Source organism: Heterocephalus glaber, unplaced genomic scaffold (assembly GCF_053883595.1).
Source record: "Heterocephalus glaber isolate CG9 unplaced genomic scaffold, H.glaber_assembly_v1.0 deba00001564, whole genome shotgun sequence".
Classification (NCBI taxonomy): Eukaryota; Metazoa; Chordata; class Mammalia; order Rodentia; family Bathyergidae; genus Heterocephalus; species Heterocephalus glaber.
The window spans coordinates 1894866-1914455 of record NW_028258351.1 but is presented as its reverse complement, the minus strand read 5'-3'; the positions used below and the strand labels follow the sequence as shown (position 1 = coordinate 1914455).

The 19590-nt window shown below is 35.3% G+C and overlaps 1 protein-coding gene across 1 annotated transcript in view; it reads right to left on the bottom strand.

Moving 5' to 3' along the window:
* Positions 1-19590, bottom strand: part of Med13 (mediator complex subunit 13) — a 93834-nt gene that overhangs the window by 39088 nt on the left and 35156 nt on the right. Inside the window, exons 9-10 of the mRNA XM_004870377.4 lie at positions 13432-14115; positions 586-799 (exon numbers count right to left, since the gene is read on the bottom strand). Coding sequence (XP_004870434.1) covers positions 586-799; positions 13432-14115 — 898 coding nt within the window. The remainder of the gene's footprint in view (positions 1-585; positions 800-13431; positions 14116-19590) is intronic.

The window sequence follows — 19590 nt, the reverse complement described above, 5'->3', positions numbered from 1 at the left end:
GGCCACCTTCAAACTTACAATCCTTCTGTCTCAGTTCCCCCAAAATAGCAGGTATTACAAGTATACAACACCATGTTGAGCTCTCCTGCTTAGAAGATCCTCAAATACTTGATTTTTAAAATTTTAATCAGATAAATATTTTTATGCCCCATATTTCATTAATGTAAGTTTTTACTTTTAGGGACAATTTAAGTTCCTAAATTAGATATTCAAAAATATTATAAAATATTTAAATTCAGTGGAACATATTTTATTTTTGAAAACTGGTGATTCACTTACAGTACATTTTTAAACTCAGTGACAAAACGGTCTACTGACATGTCCTAAATTCAATTATGACAGAAGTTAATGCTTTTTATCCAATCTAGAAACATTAAAACAAAGATCTCTGCATTATCAGAGACCAGCCATAAAGTGTACCATGTGGCTGATTTAATCAATTAAAAAATGGACACATATAAATTAAGATGATTAAATCTATTCTGAAAGGGAAAAAAATGAGTTAAGGGTGGTACTAAGATATAGCTATATAGGTAGTGCTACAAAACCATCAGTGACCCTCTGGTGTACTGCAATTTCTCTTACCTTATGTTTTTTTCCAGCTTCTCTCTCACTATTTTGTCTATCTTTTTTGTCAGGAAAAAGGAATTCCTCATCTCCTTCAACAAATGCATATGGATCAATTTTAGGTTCTTTTTCTGTATCAGATGCTATTGCTGAAATATACTGGTTTTTAATTTGATATTGCTGTACTAATTCATCAGAAACTTTTAAAGGTTTCTTACACTGCACCATTAACCTGCATAAAAAATAAAATTAGAAAATTATACTTATTATCCAGGAAAGCAAAAAAAATTTTCAAAAATAAGTAACATGAAATTTTAAAAATTAGAGATTAACCTGTAATCTTTCATTTTACAAATGAAGAAACAGATATAGAAAGAGTATGAGATTTATTGAAGTCTGAAATTTAGTAATAGAGAAATGAAACTAAATCCAGATCTCCTACCCATGTCTTTCCACCAAAATATGCTGTCTTTCAGTAACTCACTTTGTTCTTAAGTCTTCAAACATACTAACTTGCTCACATCACTGAAATGAGCTGTCAAATCTAAACTGTCCCGGTGGGCCAGGGATTTTAGCTCAGCAGTGCTGCCGCCTGCCTCGCAAGCACAAGGTCCTGAGTTTGATCCCTGGTACCGTAAAAAAAAAAAAAAAAAAAAAAAAAAAAATCTAAATTGTCCCAAAATAGTGACTCTCAAAGTGTGGGCTTTATAGCAAAACAGGATACTTTTATATAATTTATATACATAAACACTGAATACCCTTTTCTTATCACCATAAATGGATGCATTTTAAGTTTTTTTGAAGGCCTAATTTGCATTTCATGAAAATAACATTACTGGCAAGATTTATTATGAGGCAAAGGTAATACAAACATTTCAGTTTTGTTTTGTTTTCTTTTTTTTTTGGTACCGGGGATTGAACTCGGGTCCTTGTGCTTGTGCAGCAGGCAGGGAAACCACTGAGCTAAATCCCCGGCCCTTGTTTTGTTTTCTAATCATACTGGAAAGTCAATTTTTATATTACCAGTCTTCTGGGTCAATACAGTGACTGAAAAAAGTATTTCTGTCTACTAATACAGAATAACCAATAAAGTCACAAGGAAGGACAGAACAAGAGAAGAGACAATAGTGAGCTTGGAAAGATAAACTAATACAAAATGACAAACCAGAGAAAGGTGAAATCTAAGGAAAAAAGGGAAGCCACAAGAAGGATGCTAATCTGTACCACAAAACCAGAGAACCCTGGAAAGCATCAAGTCTTAAATATCTCCAAAGAAAAAGATGTTTGTGCTTTATATTCCTAAAGACTACAGTATGAATACAGAATGATTAATTTCTGGTTTGTACAAGACACCTTTTTAAAGACTCTCAAATTCCAATTTTCTCAGGTATACAAAGCTGAGGTTTCCAAGTTATTAGAACAGTGGCAGCCAGGTGTCTAGCCACAATACTTTCAAAATCCTGAAATACTGTAACTATTTCACTCTAAGTAAAAAACCTTAGTTTTAATATCCTACCCAAATGTTCCATGATCTGGCTCCTCTTTTCCTCTCCAATATCATCTGGTTCTACTATGGTCCTCTCTCATTCACACTGTTTCCAAGGGTTTTCTTAATGTTCCTTAAACAGGAAAAGTCACACTCCTCATTTTTTTCCTGTTTGGTACATTCTTCCTCCAATATCTGTATGGCCAACTCCTTTACTTCTTTCAAGTCTTTGTTTAAATGTTGCCTTTTCTATGAGAATGACTACTTTACCAAAAACTGCCATATGACTGCCTGCCTAAGCACTGATCTGATCCTCTTTTGTCCTGCTCTATTTTCCCCTTAGCACTAACTTTTAACATATTACATAAATTTATTATGTTCACAGTTGAGTGTTATTCCCAGTCTTGTCTTTGTTCACTAAATTTTCTCAAATGCTAAAAAACTACCTGGCGCATAATCAGTCAAAAATATTTGCTAATAAATGAAATTAAAAGTCATACAGGATTGAGATGTTTCTACATTAATAACCCTAAAATATAATATCTTATACTTTGAAAAAGCAATGTTTACACATCAGAAAGTACTGCTGCCACTGCTTATATCCCTCAGTATTCAGACAAAAATTATGTAAGGTTTGGGAGAAATGAAGATATTACCCAGATTGTAAATTCTTTGAATGACAGGTATATCTATCTATTCACTAATACCTAGTGCTCGCTTCGGCAGCACATATACTAATACCTAGCACTTAGCAGCATTCTGTCCCCTATAAACAGGTTGAAACAGAGGTCCAGAAATTAAAAACTAAAAGCAAATCTCAAATATATGTATCATTAATCCCCCAAACGATAAGTTCGAAGTCTAAAAAAATTTTTTCAGGGGAACATACTGTTAACACAACTGTCAGTATTATAATTAATCATTACAAAAGTTCTGTTCTATAAACAGATAAACATTTTTTTTCTTAACAGCAGCTTTGGGACTTGAGATATGGCTCGGTGATAGAGCACTTACCTAGCATGAGGCCTTAGGTTAGATTCCAAGGACAGTAAAAGAGAGCAGCAGTAGGAGTCATTATGTAATTCAATGCACTATGTTACATATGAATATACCTGAATAATCTGAGTAAGTTTTGACAGAAAATTACTGAATATTATAATGTAAATCTCTGCAAAATAGTATGTTTGACCTCTTACATTTTCACTTAATACTTAAAACAACCTCATGAGATAGGAAATGGAGGGCAGTCTAACTTTGATGTGTGAATTAATGCAGAAACAAGTGGTTCGCCAAAGTCACATAGTGGCAACAGTACAGATGGTTATGTATTCATATTCAAATAACTATTCATAGGAGACAAAGTATAAAGAAATTCTTCCACCTCTGGCCTGAAAAGACACTACTATTCTCCATATAGATAAATAAAACAATTCTGTTCTTCATATTAAGTTGTCCTCTTGCAGAAGCATGAAAATTGCCACAGTTTCCATAAATAGTTGCTAAACTAGTGCACAGTAACATTATTAAAAGGACTAATTCTGTTTAACAGGGTTCTATTAAGGATAAAAATGAGTAAACCTAATACATTTCCTAAAGACAACTTTTTGTTATTTTATGGAGTCATTCTAAAAAACACTGGGATAGGGCTGGGGATTTAGCTCAGTGGTTCCTCCGACTGCTTTGCAAATGCAAGGTCCCAAATTCAATCCCCGGTACCAAAACCAATCAAACAAACGTTGGAATATGCAAAGATTTTAAATATACTCAATAATATCAAGTCACAATAAATTTAAAAATAAAGTCATTTACATTATATATTCTCCTATCCTGAAAACTAATAACAGGTATAAAATTATGATTTTTGAGGTATAAATTATCACTTTGTCACTTTTCATTTATGTAGTACATATATACTTTTATGAATAGAAAAAGATCACCCCTGCCTTCCTGAAAGGAATTTTCACATATTGCCAAACACTTCACCACAGGGATAGTTTCAATTAGATACAAAGCTAAGTACAGAAAACTAGGAGATCAGGTACAGCCATATACAGAAGTAAAACTCAAATTTAAATTTGTATTATTTATATTTATATTATTAATTTTATCTCCTCCCTTTCACTGTGACAATAACATACTATTCCCACCCCCACCCCCCACCAGAGATCGAACTCAGGACCTTGTGCTTGTGAGGCAGGCTCAGTGCCACTGAGCTAAATCCCCAGCCCCCAATAACATACTATCTTGAACATACCCTTTTAGAGATAAAATAATACATTTTACAAGTACACAGAATCTTAGTAGATCTAAAAATCTGGTAGATCTAATATTCAAGTACTGTAGTTCTACTGGCAAATGTTATAGTCAAGATATCCTAACGTATCCTGACTACAGAATAAAAATGCTCAAGCACAATTCTTTCTTCACTCAGAATTTAGAAAGATTTCCATGGGCCGGAGATTTAGCTCAGTGGTTCTTCCGCTTGCCTCACAAGCGCAAGGTCCCGAGTTCGATCTCCAGTACCAAAAAACCCCACAAAAAACCAAACAAACCAATAGAAAGATTTCCATGTGAATGAGATGAGCAGATTAATTTAGAAACCATAAACTCAACTAAAATTAAGTCCCTGAATTACTATACATGGAAGTCTCCAAGAATAAGGGAAGTACTTACAAATGATAATTCTATTACTCTGTACTAGTTAAGTAGCCATTATTTCACTACCTAAAAACTGCAGATTAGAAAAATCAAGAATATTGCTTTCTTTCATTTATCCACTTATTATGGAAACAGTATCACCCTCTAACAGTGATCAATAGAAAACATTTATACCAAATGGAAAATGGATTTTCATTTAACATAAAACAAAGCTCTAATTTTTTTACCATAATTTTCTATAAAAGCATATACCTACAAAAGTCAACTATTGCAAAGAAACTAATTCTTTAGATGTATTCTTGCCCTTTTCATTCTACATCTACTCTTTTTTTGTTGTTTTGTTTTTGTTTTTGGTACCGGGGATCGAACTCGGGTCCTTGCACTTGCGCAGCAGGCGGCAAAACCACTGAGCTAAATCCCCGGCCCTCTACATCTACTCTTAATAAGAATTTTCTGGGGCCAGGGATTTAGCTCAGTGGTTCCACCGCCTGCTGCACAAGCACAAGGTCCTGAGTTCGATCTCTGGTACCAAAAAAAAAAAAAAAAAGAATTTTCTGTTAAGCTTCAGACACATGTCCCAGTGCCTAATGGAATCTCTAAGCAAGCACCTCAAAATGAATTCATATTTTTGCAATGAATATGTATTATATGCACACAACTAAAGTCATATAGAAAGACACAGATGAAAAGGATATCTATTCTCTCTTCTGCAAGGTCACATAAATTGTCTATATTTTATCTAATTAAGGTGACCAAAAAAAACATATGCACATACCATACCACAATATATGCATGCATATTCCATGTATCTTGTTCCTAAATTTTGTAATCTATTTAGGTATCTCTGTGTATCAACCCATATAGGTTTCCTTCGCTACGGTAAGTGGATATGACATTAGTATTTACCCAGACCTTAATTATTTGGCAAGATCTTACTTCCTGAGGTATATCAACAGTTATTTAAATGTACTTCTACTCTGAAAAATTACTTTGTTTGGTAATATTTAGGCTAAAATGGGTAGAAAAGGTTGTAGAGAAGCACTCAAACCTGTTCATCTTTCCAATTCATGAAATTAATATGCTTTCCATCTCAAAGTTAGTAAATCTCCCCATTCATGGATTCATGTTACTCCCTACTTTACAATTCAACTAGCTGCAGTTTAGTCAGAATCTATAACATCCACATATTCCGACATTCTTGCTATTTCTAATTTCTAATGAGAGCCTTTGTATCACTTTTGCTGAGTTGTTCAAACTGATCTCTTTACTCAGAAAAACATGCAATAGTACACTCATTTCAAAGACATATACATAAACTTATAAGCAATACTCTGCTATTCTATTCTATTCTAGTCTAGTCTAGGCTACTGCCCTTACCCCATTCTTCAGGTCTCACTTCTCATTATGACATGCCAAACTATTAAGCAGCACCGCTATAATTTAGCTATAGCAAACTACATAAAGCTTCTGGATCTCCATAAATGGAATTAAATTATTCCCCCTCTGTGGCTCTTTATCCCTGATCTATTTTATTTATACTTCTATAAGACAGTTTAATATATTATTTTCCATTAGACTAAAATTTCATTTAGTGTCAGGACCAAATTTATTTTATGCCCCAACAGTGCATCATAGCACCTTGCACCAAAAGATAAATTTCAGTTTTATTCAAACTGATAAAACTGTATCTTCGAAGAATATGAATTTTTTAAGACAATCCTAAGAAAAGAAAAAAAATTCAGAGGACTTGCAACAGCACTATAACTTTATTAAAATTAATTGCTATACATTTAGCCAGGCATGGTGGTGCATGCCTGTAATCCCAGCACTCTAAGGCAAGAGGATTATGAACTCCAGCCCAACATGGGAAATTTAGTGACTTAGTGAGACTATACCTCAAAATAAAAAAAAGAGACGGGGGAGGTGAGTGTAGAACATAGATCAATGTGAAGGATTCAATCCCCAGTACGGGGTGGGGGTGGGAGGGTACTACACTTTCAAAACTCACAGCATAGCCAGGCATGGTGGCACACAATTGCAATCCCAGGTAATGGAAAGCTGAAGCAGAAAGACTGCAAGTTTGAGGCCAGTCTGTACTTATCAAGACCCTGTATCTAAACAGTGATAAAATGCTTACATAGCATATATGAGGCCCCAGGTTCAGTACTCAGTACCTCAAAACACAAAATAACCTCAAAGCATTAAAAAAGGTAGCATAAATTCACTATTTAAAAAAAAACATGGGCCAGGGATTTAGCTCAGAGGTTCTGGCACCTGCCTCGCAAGCACAAGGTCCCAAGTTTGATCCCCGGTACCAAAACAAAAACAAAAACAAAAACAAAAAAAAACAACTAGGCCTCAGTGGTTCCAGTGCCTGCCTTGCAAGTACAAGGTCCCGAGTTCGATCCCCAGTACCAAAAAAACAAATAACAAAAACTAGGCCTTCTGTCACTATCACTAGTATATGATAATATTACATCTTTAAAACTATAAGTGAACTTAAAAGAATTTAATGATGTTGCTAAATCACAGAACTCTTTTAATGACAAGGGACATTATTTGGTTCCAACTGGCTCTGCCAATTTCGATACGGAGGTTAAGAATTCTTTTTATCGCTTCTTGGCTAAGATCAAGTTATAAGAATTCTTTTGATCCTTGCGATACCTATTAATTGCAGGTATTAAACACACTTGGCCTATCTAATTTAGTAATTATTATACCACTATTCAAGCCTATGGTAAAAGTTAGTGAAGACATTAATGAATTGTGACACTGCTGACATATGGGCTAGATAATTTTTTGTTGTGGGAGACTCCTCTGTGCACTGTAATGATATTTAGCAGTATCTCTGGCCTCTACCTACCACAAGTCTGCAGTATGGCTCCAACTGTGATAACCAAATTGACACTGACAAATGTAAGCTGGGGACAGGGCTGGGAAGATGAAAAAATCATCTCTCAATTAAGAATTACTGCATTAGAACAATAATTCCAGGAGAAGGAGAGAATCATCCAGATGATTAAAACATCAAAAAATAGGCACGGTAAAAAAAAAAAAAAATGCATGGTGGCACATGCTTATAATGCCAGCACTTGGGAGGCTAAGGCATTGCTGTGAGTTCAAGGCCAGCCTGAACTACACTGTAAGACCGTCTCAAAAATAAAAAATAAAAACGAAAACTTCTACCTTTCCAACTACAGAACTACTGTAATATATTCCATAAATATCTCTTCAGTCATATAGGAGCTAAACCTCTAATAGTTGACCTTTGGCGATACTTATACCTTCTATTATCCTAGAAAAACAAGGCTTGTATCTAAAAGTGAATTGTCACAATACAAATCGTAGCATAACCAAAACGATAGTCATATGAGACAGAGAATTACACAAAAATTTTAAAAGCCTTTTATTCAATCATGGTTCTTTCTTTTCTATGAAGGGAAAAAAATAGTGGCCAGAATAGGCAGAAATAGATGTGTTTTATTTCCTTAAGTTATATAATCATGACTCAGCATCACTCTACTCTGCATGCTACTTTTCTACATTATGCTTCTCATTCTTATTCAGTGAGAAAAATGTCAAGTAATTTTAGAACAGAGTTTAAGGTTAGGCTGTATAATAAATAAAGCTAAGCAGCCAATACATTTATTTAAAGCTATGGGCGGAATTCTTAGAACTTATGAATACAATGTGCCCATAAAAACTCACTCTGAAAATTTTTAAAACCAAAAATATTCATACCTCTGTATTTTTACATACATTAAGAAAGAAAAGAAGTTCTAAAACAGTGAAGTATTTTAGGGCAATACTACCACTTCATTCATCCAAACATTTGTTGAATTTCTACTATGTGCCTAGGATTACTCTAGAGGGTGTGTGTGTGTGTGTGTGTGTGTGTGTATTTATGCTAGAAGAATACAGCAGTGAACAAGACAGAGTCCTTGCCCTCATAGAGCTTACATTCTTTTTTAAAGACAGGGTCTCGCTACGTTTTCCAGTCTGGCCTTGAACTCACTATGTAGCCCAGGCTGGCCTCGAACTTGGGAGTGATTCTCTGGCCTCAGCCTTCTGAGTGCTGGGATTGCAGGCATGTGCCACCATGCCTGACAAGCTTATATTCTAATAAGGAATAGGAAAAGAAAATAATAAGGGAAAGACCAGTAACAATTGTGTAATTTCAGATAATGAGATATAGTAAGGAGCCAATTTTAAAATAGTATAGAAGACAGATAGTGATCTGTGGGAGAGAAGAGAGTTTGGACAGAATGACTAGGGAAATTCCCCCTGCTGAAGTAACTTCTGAATGGTACTGAATGATAAGAATGAGCAGTTCCTTACTCTCTGTAATGTGAATCTAAAGGGAATGAGACATAAACTCGGGTTTTTGAAGAACAGCTAGAAGGTTGGTGTGGCTAAATTAGGGAGCAAATAGAATAGTAACAGATAAGGATGAAGATCCTACGTAGGCACAGACTTAACATTTTATGTAAGAGAAAAAGGGATTTTATTCGCAGGGTAAAGGGAAATTATTACAGGGATTTAGCGAATGAGTTTTATATATATATATATATATTTATATATATATTTATATATATATTTATATATATAACTCAATATATATCTTGCAATGACTACTCTGATTGTGGTATAGCTAGACATGTAGAGAAGCACTAATAATTTCAGGCAAGATCTAAGGCTGGCTTAGATTTTTATGTTACATTTAGCACAGATAAAGTTCTTCAATGTCGTGTTTCCAAGACATCATTTGCTTTCTAGAAACTCATTGATTATTAAATAAGCTCTCTGTCTTCCAAGGTCAGAAAAGTACGCTACAGTCCAACTTAAAATCCAGATTTTAACTAAAAATGAAATTATAAAATAAGAACTAAGATACATTATGTTCTGGTATAAACACCCAATGATAAATGTAAATGTATTTTATACCTAAAATGTAGCAATATATATATATAAATTTTAAAAATGAAATTATACCAGAATATTTACAGAGGCAAAGTACTACCAGTAGATGAAGCACAAGGATTTTCCTGCTAAAATGAGAATAAAGGAATTTTAAGGAAATAAAAGTCTCTACTACTACTGAAAATGAGACACTATAAATGGATTTCACTAAATCTTAGAGAAGATCAAAATCAGATGAAATACAAACAGAGAAAGTAAATAGCCTAAAATATGCCAATAGGGGGCTACAGGCAAACTATCTGAACAGCAAGAGACTCATAATGCCTAGAAAAATCAGAAAAGCTAGACTCACATGTCTAGACAAAAATAAGAAAAAGAGCTAAAAACAGAGGAAGAGGAAGCATTCCTTTTTTAAGGAAAATAAACAAGAAGATTTCGTATCTTTTTAATTCTAGAATTTTAGGGGTGACCTACCCACACATACTCGAAAAATTTCCTCTCAGTTATAAAGCAGTGCCTGGCAAAGACATATAATATTCACAGCTGGGCTTGGTGGCACATGTCTGAAATCCCATCACTTTTGAGGCCGACACACAAGGATTGCCTCGAGTTCGCGGCCAGCATGGGCTACACAGAGAGTTCAAGGCCAGTGTGAACTACACAGACCCTATCTCAAATACATACATATATACCTACATGCAAACATACATACATAAAATATTCAGTAAAATATTGAGTGAGTGAATAAGGAATGCCAATAAACAAGCTCAGCCTACATACACAAAATTCCCAATTGATTTTCTCACTCTAAAATATATGTAAACAATTATTATAAATATGATAAGGATAGTAAAGAAAAAGATAAAAATAAAGTCATTCTACAACAAAAATCACAGAACATTAAATAAGTATGGGATTTTTAAAAAATGGTACTGGGACTGAACATAGGATCTTGCATATGCTAGGCAAGCACTTTACCACTGAGTTAGATTCCCAGCCCTGGAATGGCCGGGCATGGTGGTAACAGGCCTATAATTCCAATTACTCAGGAGCCTGAGGTAGGAAGGAGGATCACAAGCTCAAGATCCCATCTCACTCAGAGAGACAGAGACAGAAACCAAAAATAAATTCTAGAAAGGGCTACAAAAAAAAAGTTCAGGAGGGCAGGGGATTTGGCTCAGTGGTTTCGCCGCCTGCTGCGCAAGCTCAAGGGCCCGGGTTCGATCTCCGGTACAAAAAAAAAAAAAAAGTTCAGGAATTCCCTGAGAACATATAGAGGAAAAAAACAAAAAGAATTTCCCAGTGGCGAAGACAAAGACAAAGAAGAGGAAGATGAGAAAGAGGAAGAAGACAACTGCGACTACAACAACAACCAGGTGTAGTGATTCAAACCAGTAATCCCTGCTATCCCGCTATTTGGGAGGCTTAAGGCAGAAAAATTCAATTTGGTGGGACCCTGTCTCTAAAAAAAAAAAACAAAACAAAAGGATTGTGGATTTACTTTAGTGGTAAAGCACCTCTGGATTTGATCCCAGTATCACCAAAAAAAAAAAAAAAAAAGACCTCAAACTGAACAGGCCAGACCCTTCAGCACTCTGGGAGGCTGAGGCAAGAGGACTGCAAAATTCAATCCTGCCTTGGGCAACTTAGGGAGACCCTGTCCCAAAATTAAAAATAAAAAGGGCTAAGCTGGGTGTAGTGACACATGCTTGTAATCCCAGCACTTGGGAGGCTGAGGCAGGAGGATCCCCACAAATTCAGGCTAACCTGGACTACATAGTGAGTTCAAGGCCAGCCTGAACTACATGGCAAGACCCCGTCTTTAAAAAACAAAGGATTATAGTTCAGTAAAAGACCCTGGGTTAGATTCCCAGGATGGCAACATTAATTAACTTTAAAACATAATCAAGAATGAGACTCGTATCACACATTTCATCAGAAGCTACTAGAAGACGGGAAAGCAATGCCTACTCCAGAGTTCCAAGGGACGATGATATTCAACTAAGAGTCCAGTACGCAAATTATCAATCCAAGTATGAGGGCAAACAATCAAATCATTTTTCAGAAATGCAAAGATATTAAATTAACATTTCACAATCTCTGATGGAGTTAAAGAAATTTGCCAACAAAAGAAACACAAAACCAAAGAGAAGCTACTAATTCTACCAAAGTGTTAACTTTAGAAGTCTACTGAAATCCTAGAAAGCTAGAAAACAAGTCCAGAAAGCAGTTGATCCACATTACTAACAACGCCAAGTGCAAGAAAAACTGTACTTAAAACTTATGAATAGAAAATATACATAAGGAAATGTGACATTTTAACCAACTAATAAAGTCTAAAACATCATTTAACCTTTGACCAGCATTTAAGCAACACAAAAGTAGTTCACTGAGAATGGACTGAGATAGCAAGTAAATATAAATCTTTGCACACTGCTTGTCCTTGGCCTAACTAGGCAGACATTCTATAGAATATAGTGCTGCTTTGTTAGTTGATTTTCACCTTTTAGAATAACTTATAGAGAAAAATGGAAAGGCTTTGTTGGACAGGCTATAAATGTATTCAGAGCAACTGATAAAAAGTCACTTTCTGGGCTGGGGATTTAGCTCAGTGGTTCTGGCGCCTGCCTCACAAGTGCAAGGTCCCAAGTTCAATCCCCGGTACCAAAAAAAAAAAAAAAGTCACTTTCTGCCCAAAGTATATCATAAATAAAGAGAACAAAGAAAGTAAGCCACAGGTGGAGAAATGGATAGCAACTAAAAACGACTGATGCCAGAATATTAACAGAATAAATCAGACAAAAACAAAAGAAAAAGGACAAAAAACCCATGCAATTCAGGAAATCTAAATGTTCAATAAACATTTTAAATATTTAACCTCACTAGAACTTTAGAAAATATGAAGACAATAAGATGCCATTCTATATATATGCAGCCAAATCAACAGTCTCATAATACCAAGTATTGAGGAAAATAACAACAGCCATTCTCATACTCTGCTGGTTCACAATGGTGCAAACTCTATGCCAGTTTAAAGACCAAATTGGCAACAACCCTTAATGCTGAAAATAGACATAACTCATGGCCCACCAATTCTACTTTTAGATGTATTTCCTAAAAAAAATTCTTATAAAAATAAGGAAATGTGTACAAAAAGGTTCACTGCTACATCTTTTGTTACTGTGAAAAATCTAAAATTATCAACATATTCATCTTTGAGTTAATTACTGTACTCCTAACAAAAAAAACCCCATAAAACATTTATACTGAATTAACCAGAGTTACACACATAAAGACATGTATAGAAATGATAAGCACCACATTCAAGACAGTGGGAAAAAAACTGAAGAAGAAAAATAGTACACAGGAGTTCTAACTATGCAAGATTGGTTGATGACGGGCACATACAAATTTTATATTATTTTCTCCAATTTTTAGTAGATAAATATTTCATAAAAAAGTTTTCTTAGGAAAAAACAGTAAAAAAATTATGCAAATTCAATACTCAAAGATTTGTTACAAATTCTATCCTGAAATCAATCCTGGAAGCTTACTATTAACTTATATCACTTCTACCCTTAAATTGTAATAGTAACTAGGCTGGGGATTTAGCTCAGTGGTTCCGCCACCTGCCTCACAAGCGCAAGGACCAGATTTTGATCCCTGTTACCAAAAAAAAAAAAAATTATAATAGTAACTATTAAAACGCCTGCCTCACAAGCGCAAGGTCCCGAGTTCAATCCCCAGTACCAAAAAAAAAAAAAAAAAACCCAAAAAAAACCATTAAAAAAAATACTCACTCTGTAACTGATGTTACACTTTCCTGCCCAAAAGGTCCAACTGGATCATCCTTGAATTTATCATTTGGAAGCTGAGGCGGTAAAAACTCTACATCCTTTTTCTTTGGGACCTTGTAATACTTCCAGGCTGTATTAGCTTCATCTTCCTCCAAATTCACTGCTGTACCAACATACACTGTAGGTTCTACAGTTTCCTGGAATTGAGGTGGGAAAGACTGGGACAAAGTGTCTATCCTATCTTCCATTGGTTTGGTAGGAACCAAGGGATCCGGTGTTGGTATTTGATAAAAATGCTGACTTTGAGGAGTTGAAGGTGTTTTGGTCACTCCTTCATCAGCCACATCACACGGGTGAGGACTAAGTGGGGGTGGCTGAGGTGAGTTTGCCATTTCAGTGCCATGCATTTGAGGAGTCTTTGCTACATCATTAGTTCGGAGGTTTGAAAATCTCACTTGACTATCAGGAGCAGAGATCACAAGTCTTTGGCTGGCTGAATCTGCGTCCATGCCAACATCATCACTAATAGATACGCGATGATGAAAAGGAGTCAAAGGGCGTTTCTGTGGCTTTTCATTCTTTTCTTGTTTTTCATTGGTCTTGTGCTTAGGAAGTACTTGCTGTTGTTGATTTAAAGATGGTGCCTGTCCTTGTTGTCCAGTATTTCTTGGTTTGAGATTTTTGTGCCTGAGAAGTTAAAAGATTTGATGTTTAGAGTATCACTATTCTAGCAAAGTATCCAAGTTAACACTATAAAGATATTTCTAATATCATTTGTTTTTCATATACAATACTAAAAATAAAATGATTTGAATTTACATGGGGGAAAATATCTTATTCAGTGACCTCAGTCAAAACAGCATAAAAAATAACTCATAAAAGCCAATTTTTTTCATGTTCATTTAATGCATTTAGCTATGTGTTCAGACACCCAATCATTATTAGCCAATAATAATTTGCATATATAATCTAAACCTTGGTATGTGAAAAAATACATAGGTAAGATTCTACTTCCTTTAAATAAAGATGACAAAAAATTCATTTATGAAAAATACTTGATATTTCACAGTTAGTAACTATTAACAAATCCATAGCTTGGCTGAGCTTAGTCATAACCTACAATCCTACAGTAACTGGTTAGAAATCATGTTCTACTCTACTGGATTAAAGTTAGGTCAGTCTGAGTGCTGGGGAGCAGCTCAGTGGTAAAGAGTGCTTGCCTAGCATGTGCGAGGTGCTTGGGTTGATCCCCAGCACTAAAAAAATAAGGGCGGGGGGGGATCAGTCTGGAAAGTGCTAAGGCTGACTGACCAACAGTCTTCAAAATGTACCTACCTTCTCCCAAGACTTAGCACTACAGAATCAGCTGCATAGAAAAGGAAAAGAGCCAGACATGGTGGCACATGCCTGTAATTCCAGCACTTAGGAAGTTGAGCAGGAGGATCACCAGTTCAAGGCCAGCCTGAGCTACACAGGGAGTTCAAGGCCAGCATGGACTACATAGCAAGATCCTGTAGGTAAATAGGTAGACAGGGAGGCAGAAAGAGAAAAAGAGAAAGAGCAAGAGCGCGAGAGAGACAAAGAGAGAGAGAGAGAGGACAGAAACATCTACAATAACCTTTTCTTCATAATGTGGAGTAATTTTATCACAAAGAACCTAAACTATATGCCTAAAATCTAGTAATTTGGGGGTTTAAGAGTCCTCTTCAGTGTATTCCAGTTTCTAAACTCACTGATACTGGTACATAAAAGTATGTAACATGTTTTTTACACTAAAAAACTATTTTAAAAGATGGTGAGATAGAGTTTAAACATTCAATATTGATTAGTTTTTGTTTGATTTGGTATTTTTTTATTTGTATATTTACTTATTATTTGCCATAAGCTGGTATCTCTCAAAAACATAGGTGTAAATCATTAACAGATGCAAATAACTAAAAATATTAACAATTCAATCCAAAAAAGATAAAGGAGTAATACATAATGACCAAATGAGGTTGATTCCAAGAATATAATCAGGAGCTGGGCATGGTGGCACACACTTGTAATCCCAGCACTCAGGAGGCTGAGGCAGGAGGATCACCCTGAGTTGAGACCAGCCTGGGTTACACAGTGAGTTCAAGGCCAGCCTATACTATATAGTGAGACCCTGCCTCAAAAAAACAAACAAAAAAGGAAATCAGTATTATTCATCACATTAACATAAAAGAAAAAAACCTTATCTTTTTTTTTTTGGTACCGGGGATCAAACTTGGGACCTTGAGCTTGCAAGGCAGGCGGCAGCACCACTGAGCTAAATCTCCAGCCCTTATTATCTTAATAAATATAGAAAACATACAAGCTGGGCTGCGGATTTAGCTCAGTGGTGCCGCCGCCTGCCTTGCAAGCACAAGGACCCAAGTTCAATCCCTAGCACCAACAAAACAAAACAAAACAAAAAAGAAAACATACAAGCTTCAATGCCTACTCATATAAAAATGATGATTATCAGGCTTAATAGTGAAAGGCTAATTTCTACCCAAGATTAAGAACAATGCAAGAATATTAACATTAAATATTTCTATTTAACATTTTACTGAAGGAAAGAAAAAGAGGGGGGTAAAAAGAACCAAAGATGTAACTCAGTGGTGCTGCGCCTGCCTATTAAGTGCAAGGTCCTGACTTGGATTCCCAGAACCAGGGGAAAAAACCAAAAACCAAAATATTTTACTGGAGGTTTTAATCAATGCACCAAGACAAGAAAAAGATACCAAAGGCTTCAAAGGAAGAAGAAAAACTTTATTCATGGTTAACACTGTTAAAAACTATGCAATGCAAGGGTCAAGGTGATCATCACCTAAGCTTAACATTAGAAGTGGGACAACCAAACAATGTCTCTTCTGATATAAAGTAATACAGTATGGTCTATGAAGCATTCTTGCCAAAAATACTTAATTTGAATCTAATCAAGCCTCCAGATCAGCAATATCCAAAAGAACATCCTATGATGGTGGAAATGTTCTATATATGACTCTTGAGCACTGAAATTTAGCTAGTACAATTAAGGAACTGAATTTTTATAAATTCATCTACTATAAATTTAAAAAGCCATTAGTGGTTATTAACACAGCTAGTATGGGGCAGCACAGCTATCAGAGCTACCTTAAATTTACTGAAATGTGAGGGATAAAGGAAGAAGTGACACTAAAAGAAAAATTTAAAGCACATGACAATTCACAGAGAAATCCAGAACATGGAACATTCTACCAGACAACAGACCTAATTTTTCTAACCTATACAGTGTCACAAAAAGAGGGCAGGAAGCTGGACACACCTATAATTTCAGTACTCTTGGAGGAAGATCACAGTTTGGAGTCCAGCTTGTGCAATTTAGCGAGACCTCATCTCAAAAATTTAAAAGAAAAAGGCCTGGGGATGTAGCTCAGTTCAAACGCCCTAGGTTTAATCCCCAGTACACGCCAATAATTTTTTTTTTCAGAGAAAAAATCTGAAGAGGACAACATACCAAAAAATTACTGTTCATTTTACTGGGCGTAATAATGAACAGAATTAATAGGGAAGAAAATAATGGGGCTGGAGGGTGTAGCTCACTGGTGAAGTGCTTACCTACCATCCTGAAGCCCTAGGTTTCGTCACCAGTACCATTAAAACAAAAACAAAAAAAGCCCCACACATTAGTGGGGTTTTTTGGTAGTACTGGAGATTGAACCTAACAGCATTCTATCACTAAGCTACATCCCCAACCCCAGCATGTGGTTTCGCTGAGCTGCCCAGGTGGGTCTCAAGCTTGCAATTCTCCTGCCCCAGCCTCTCTTGGTACTGTGGTTTACAGGTATGAGTCACCACACCTGGCTAAAATTTACACTTTCTAGAGTTGTATACAGAAGTACTATAGAAATGAAATTAAATATATTTAAGATTTGCTGTAAAAATCTTTAGTGAGTGTGAAGCATAGTGGATTGGTCAAATAATGTATCATATATTCATAAAATGGAACATTATGAGCCTTACATCATGATTCCACCTGTGTGAAACAAAGTAGGCAGGTAGACCTATATATGAGGGAGAACTTATAATTTTAAATTTTATATTCTTGTGTATTATTTGAACTTTTAGATGAGCTTTTTAAATTTTGTTTTTGCAGTACTGGAAATCAAACCCAGGGATATTCTACCACTGAGTTACATCCCCAGTCAGCCCTTTTAACTTCTGAGACAGGGTCTTGCTAGGTTACTCGGGCTGAACTCGATTGAATTTGTGATCCTATTTCCTCTCAAGCAGGTGAAATTACAGGTGTGTGCCACCACAAGCAGCTGAGGATGTATAACTTTTAATAAAAGAATCTGTGACTTTAAAAACAAAAAAGGTCGTTTTCAATGTTAACACAATACCTTCTCTTACTGGTCTTCATTTTGTTTTGTTTTTTTTGGGTACCGCGCACCAGGCGGTGAAACCACTGAGCTAAATCCCGGGCGCTCTTTTTGAATACTTTCAATGACAAAGACCTATTACCTATTAAGAAAATGCATACCAGTGTCAATCAGCTTCAGTTGTTCAAAATAATTTCTCACAATGAACAGAAATTTACCTTTTCTGTATCTTCCAGTCATCACTATTATTGACTTAATTTTTAAAGCTGTTGAGGCCCGGTAATGGTTACAAGTTACATGTGGCTATCAGACACTCAAAATGTGGCTCTCCAAATTGAGATATGGTATAAATATAAAATATGTACAAATTTTTAGATGTTACCTTTAAAAAGCCAAGTAATGTTTCAGATTGATTGCATATCAAAATAATGCTACATAAATTGAGTTCAACAAAATAAAGTGGTACTTCAGTTCACAAACTTGATTCTTTCCATGATTCTGACTGCAAGCCGAGTTGGATGTGAATCAAATCAAATTCAATGATTAGGTTCAATGTTGACCTTATGGGGAAATTTGATTCGGTTCTTATCCAGTCCAATTTGCAACCAGAATTGTGGAGAGAATTGAGTTCATGAACCAACGTACCACTGTAAATTAAAACTTAAAAAGGTCTTCAGCAAGAGAAAAAAAATCTCAAAGAAACAATAGTAAGTGAATATGAATGGTTAATGAACTTAAATTCATTGTCTAATTCTCTTTTGTGTACATTTAAAATTTTTCTTTAAAAAAATTTTTAATAGAAAAACATGGAACTAAAATACTTAAAAAAAAAAAATCTAAGAGGAGCAAGGTTAAAGTGTTCTAGGATTCCTGTTTATTCTATAAAAAGAACAGACTCTGATAACTTTATGTTCTAACGAAAGCAATCACAATAAATGCTTAATTTAATTAACAAAAGAATAAAAATAGAATGCCAAACTTCAGAGCCAGCAGAAGAAAGGGAAAGAAGGAAAATAACGAACAGTAATACTAGGAAAGAGCAAGGAAAGCAAAGAGGAAAAACATGGTATCATTTCTCACTCAAATATCTACATGTCTTCTATAGCAGTTCCCAAAAAATGGCCCATGGACCCCTTCAGGAGTATTTTCATAATAGCAAGATATTATTTGCCATTTTCTTTATGTTGACATTTAACAGGACAAAAGCAACCAACAGTGGAACTGTTGGCAACTAAACATGAAACAGAGCTGGACCTAGAGGTGCATGCCTATTATTCTAGTGCACTAAACGTGAAACAATACAGTGTTATCAACTCTATTAGTGGTAGTCAGTTTCTTCACCACCACATTCTGCTTGCTGTTGTTAAAGGCAATTTCCTTAAGAATGTTCAGAAAACAGTAAAAATCATGAATTTTTATTAAATCTCAATCCTTACACAGATGACTTATATTCTTTATTTTTAAATCCCTGGCCTTATTGGGTTCTCAAAAATGAACAAAATGAGTTTGTCATTTTAAGGAAGAGTAACTATTAACTTTGAACTTTTGAGTATGATTTTGAATTTTGGAAAACTTTATATGCTACAGAAAGCTTTACAGTTTTTTGGGGGTTTTTTTCTTTCTTTCTTTTTTCCCAGAACCAGGGATCAAACTCAAGGCTTCACTTGGCAAGGAAGGTGCGGTGCCATTGAGCTAAATCCCTGGCCCCTGCTTTACAGTTTTTTAATCCCCGGCCCACTTAAGTGTTTTTCTGAGGCGATCACTGGTGATATAAATTTAAAATTTTTGATAT